This window comes from Ixodes scapularis, unplaced genomic scaffold, assembly GCF_016920785.2.
Source record: "Ixodes scapularis isolate PalLabHiFi unplaced genomic scaffold, ASM1692078v2 PGA_scaffold1__304_contigs__length_218370807, whole genome shotgun sequence".
Classification (NCBI taxonomy): domain Eukaryota; kingdom Metazoa; phylum Arthropoda; class Arachnida; order Ixodida; family Ixodidae; genus Ixodes; species Ixodes scapularis.
The window spans coordinates 46,398,630-46,403,328 of record NW_024609846.1 but is presented as its reverse complement, the minus strand read 5'-3'; the positions used below and the strand labels follow the sequence as shown (position 1 = coordinate 46,403,328).

General features: G+C 54.7%; 1 protein-coding gene across 1 annotated transcript; it reads left to right on the top strand.

The window, feature by feature from the left end:
* Positions 1-1,315: 1,315 nt before the first annotated feature.
* LOC115322700 (cyclin-dependent kinase 11B-like) lies at positions 1,316-3,688 on the top strand. Its single transcript, XM_029983059.4, has one exon. It carries the CDS (start codon positions 1,388-1,390, stop codon positions 3,686-3,688), a length of 2,301 nt encoding a protein of 766 aa, XP_029838919.2. The 5' UTR covers positions 1,316-1,387.
* The last annotated feature ends 1,011 nt before the right edge of the window (positions 3,689-4,699 follow it).

The window sequence follows — 4,699 nt, the reverse complement described above, 5'->3', positions numbered from 1 at the left end:
TTGGCATAGCACGGCCTCTTACCGAAGCGATAATAGATTTTTATTAGACCTGCCGTGCCCTCGCAGGTGTTGTGCTACAGTGCATGATTGCTGGTCGATGATTTTGTTATTGGTTATGTCGGGTGACGTTGAGCAGAACCCAGGGCCTAAGACGACTGAACTGTTAGAGTTGATTATAGAGAATCAGGCGACGTCTGACTGTAAATTGGGCGCTATAAATGAAGAAATTGCAAAACTGCACACAAAGACTGATAAATTGACTGATTATGTTGAAGTAATTAAGGACTTGAACAGGAGAATAGACAATCTAGGGAACCTTGTTCGGCAACAAGCTGAAAAGCTGATTGAGTTTGAAACCCGAAGCCGACGGAACAACCTTTTAGTATTTGGTCTTGTTGCGATAGGCCTTGGCGAAGGTCACGTCCTTCCTTCGCCTCCCCTTCTTTTCCACCCGGCGGGGTTTGGCCTTCGCATTTAGGATCGGCGACCGGCCGTCTGAGCCGTTGTTGACAGAACACGTCGCCCGGCGCCGCGTGGACGCCGCCACACCTGGGAGCGGAGCTGAGCCGGACTCTCCTCTCTGGCTGCGGGGGTGAGTCCATCCAGGAACCAGCTGCCCTGCCGAGAGAGGATTCCAGGGGACGACGCCGGCGGCGGGACTTCCGGCCGAGTACGTTCGGCTCAAGTTTTCGTCCGGCGCCACTTGCGGATTATCCCGCTAAACCTTTCCCGAGCCAGGACGCCGCATAATGAGGGGATCATCTCCATCACAGTCAACGTCTCATGAGCTGACAGCGGACCCTTCGTCACCGACTCCTGGCGCGGCTTATCGAGGTCAAGAATGCCCCGGCGCCGGATTGGGAAGCCCGTCCGACGCTGCGGTGTGTGCGTGTATGTGTGTGCGCGCTCGAGAGGAGTGGGGGCGGGGCCTGAACGTGACGTCCGTTGGCAGTTCGGCCACCATTGGCTGCCAACCGCTGGAACATAAACAGCGACTGTATAAAAAGAGCAAACGAGAGGCCGCGAGTGTGCTCTCCGACGAACAAGAAACTTCTGTACATATGTATTAAAACAGAGTTTATCGCGAGAGACCCTCCCGTCTCCTGATGTCCCTGCCTGGAGTCGGCCTGCGGTTCCTGTTTTCGCCTGGCCCTGCCTGAGGCTGCCTGGGGAACTCCTCGGTCGCAACATCTGGTTGGCAGCGGCGGGATGACGTGCCTGCTCATGGTTCCTGGTACGGGTGAGTGCTTTGCAATTTTCCCTTGATTTGCCAGACCTTTTGCTCAGTGTTAGGTACGCGAGTAGAAGGCTGCCCTTTCGGCTCAGAAAACGCGAAGTTCAAGCTGACTGAGTTAGATAGGGGAGGGAGATTGCGACACTCGGGATCATGGAAGTCAGTAAGCTACGCATTCCTGAGTTGGTGGCGGTATGCGAGGAGCTTGGTATAAGCGTGGGGCAGGCAAAGCGAAGGAAGCCGATCATGGAGCTACTTCGCGAAAAGGAAGTGTCCGACGTAGAGCTTCAGGAGGCTTGGGAGCTGATTCGGGAGCGGGACGAAAGAGCGAAGGCTGCAAAGCGGGAGCGGGACGAAAGAGCGAAGGCTGAAAAGCAGGAGCGGGACGAAAAGCGCGAACGTGAACGCGAGAAGCGGGTTCGTGAATTGGCGGAGAAAAGGCTCGAGATTGAAACGTTGATGCAGGAAGTTCGGTCTCAAAGAAGAACGGTAGTAGTAGAGGTCACAGACTCGAAGTACCTAGCAGCGACATTTCCTCACTGGTTCACGTACGAGGGTGATCCGAAGCCACGAGAAAAAGACCTTGTGTCCAGGAGGGAAAGAGCGGTTGCACCGAGCGGAGCTAGAACGCGTCAGGTAGCGGCAGAGACGGTGGGTCAGAAAGAAAAGGTTGAAGAGGAAGAGTTCAATTTAACCGACGACCAGGGTCTTTGTGCCGACGGGACTACCGACGCCGTTCCGCACAACGCCGACTCCAGACCTGAAGCGCTGGAAGTTGGAGGGGATCCCGCCAAAAGAAGAGAAGAGGCCTCTCAAGCATCTGACGTCTGCTTCCTGGGGGACGAAGACAAGGCCAGCATGGTGATGCCGCCGCGGAAGTCTATCCAACTCGAGGAAAGCAACGTGGAGAAGTCAGCGGATGGGGAGGCGGAGCAGGAAGTGGGTCGTCCTGGCCGTCCCCCGTGGAACTCCGAGACCAAGCCGGGGCTGGACGAGCGAGACCAGAGTCAGGGGTGCTCAGAAAAAGCGTCCTGTTCGAGCCGTCCTTCTGGAAAGAAGAAACAGAAGAGGAAGCAGCGCAGGGTCAGTGTTTTCCGTCCTGCTCCGAACGATTCTCATCAGCAACGTCAACAGAGGCGCGACGCGTCGAGCCAGAAGCAGAAGTCGTCCAGGCCGGAAAGGGGGAAGCGCGGAGGCACCCATCCCAAGGATCCATCAGCCGGCGGCGGCTGCAAGAGAAAGGGATCCAAGGGGAGCGCGGAGAGAACCAGGCTGGATGAGGAAAATCCGGAGCAGGGTCCCTCGAAAACCTCGTCTCCATCGCAGAACGACATCGGGTGTCCGTCCAGACGGAAAAGACATAGGAGGAAGAGGCAGCCCGAGATCAGCGTTCTCCGTCCTGGTGCGGACATTTCTGATGAAAAGCAGTTTTGGAAATCTGGCGAAGGCGAGTCTCGCAGAAGGGAGCTGTCGTCGAGACTGGGACACAGAAATCCCGCGGATATTCATCCCAAGGAAGTATTTACGGACAGCGGTTGCGAAAGCAAGGGGCTTGGCTGCGACAAGGAAGAGTTAAGTCTGGGCAAGCGAGAGGATCCGAAGCGCAGGCGGTCCGAGAGGTCATCCCGATCAAGGCACGGCAAGTCTGACGGCGACAACTCAGGCGCCGACATGAGCGGGCCGTTCACTCAAAAGAGACCCAAGAAGAGAAGGCTGCGCAGGGTCGGTGCCTTCCAATCCGGCCCGGCCCCATCAAAGCAACAACGTCACCAGAAGCTGAAGAGGAGCAACTCCAGAAAGAGAAAGCCGTCGTCTGGGCTGGGAGACAGAAATCGTGAAGATATCCACCCCAAGAAAGCACCAACCGACAGCGGCTGGAGGAGCAAGGAGCACAGCGGTGACGCTAGGAAGCCAAAGCTGAAAAAGCAAAAAGGTTCGAAGCAGCGGCGCTTTAAGAGGCTCAGTGCGCGCAACTCCAGAAAGTTCTCTTCGAGGCCGGGAGAAAGCAAACGCCAGGACACCTATCCCAAGGAGCCATCGATCCAGACCAGAAGTGCGAGCAACGGGCCTGGAGGCGACACCAGCAAATCTACACTAGATGCGGAAATGACGAGACAGAGCCGCTCGGACGAGAAGAACGAAGGCTGCGAGGAGTCACGCAGCGTAAGGAAGCCGAGAGTCAAGCCGTCACATTCGTGTCATGCTTCCACGACGAGAAGAGAAGATGATCGACAGAATGCAGGAACCTTGCTGGACAAATCCTCAATCTCGTCCAAGTACCTCGGGTCCTATGAGTGCGTGCTCGCCTCGCAGCTTGTTCTTCAGCGGGAGATCAAGTCAGATGCGGAAATCAAGTCAGAACTTTCCGACTGTGGCTTTGAGGAAACTTTCGAGTCTGGGGACCAGGGCTTTTCTTGTGAGAGTGTCACCGAGAACAGACTGGGTGTAGGTTAGAGCGCAAGTTCTCGCCAGTGAAAGCGGACGAGGCAGAGGCCGCCAGAAAAGGGGAAGGCTTAATTTGAATGTTTTTTTCCTGAAGTCGGCTTAGCAAGTGGTATGAATAGCTTTTCCTTTTTCGGGAGTCTGAGTTGTGCGTGTTGTTCGGCTTCAGTTCGTTGTGTCGGCGGTAGAGTTCTTTTAAAGCGGTTTTATCCTCGGTATAGTTTGCCTTATGGAGGAGGCGCTTGAATTTAATAGGGATATGTCCTATGTAAGTTACGTAACGGTACGTAATGTGTTCTTTTCACGGGAGTCCGTTTTCGCGTTTTGTTGAGCCGCAGTGCGATGTGTTAGCAAGCTCTAAAGTTTATCTCGCTTCACGGTAGTAAGCCTTCGAGGCGAGGTAAAAAGGGGCACAGCTAAAAGAGGAACACTGATTATCTAGGCCGGGGTTTCTAAGACGTGACCGAGCTCCATGATCGGATTGTACAAATTTGTAAAGTGTTTTTGTTTGTTTCAAATCCTTGGAAAGGGTCATCTTGATTTTTTTATTGTGTTTTTATGTCAAAGCACGCTACCATAACCTTTGTTTCTGTTTGCCTGGTTTAGGGTATGGTTTACTTTAAAGGGCTTATCGACAGCCTGAGCTCGAGTGTCGAGTGAGGGAAATTTTAGGTAGTAGGTGGAGGGGGTTGTCTTTTTTTTTTGGTCTGGCGGATCGGGGGAGGAAAGCGAAGCACTTGTCGCCACTGGGATCGTGACTTGCTATGTTTGTCTCGCCCACGCCTTCCTCTTGTGACCTGAGTTGAGGTCCCCCACTCCAGAGATTTGGACCCGACCCTCGCCTACGTCTCAAGGCAGGAGATGATCACCGGACCCTCTCCCAAGAAAGCGAGGCACTCATCGAGTCAGCGCAGCAGTGTGGGACTGCTGCCCTCCTGATGAGCTCAGTGGCGGCGGAGGTGTTGTTGCGATAGGCCTTGGCGAAGGTCACGTCCTTCCTTCGCCTCCCCTTCTTTTCCACCC

Excerpts from the sequence above, each read along its gene's own strand:
- LOC115322700 (XM_029983059.4), top strand. The coding sequence starts at position 1,388 with ATGGAAGTCAGTAAGCTACGCATTCCTGAGTTGGTGGCGGTATGCGAG.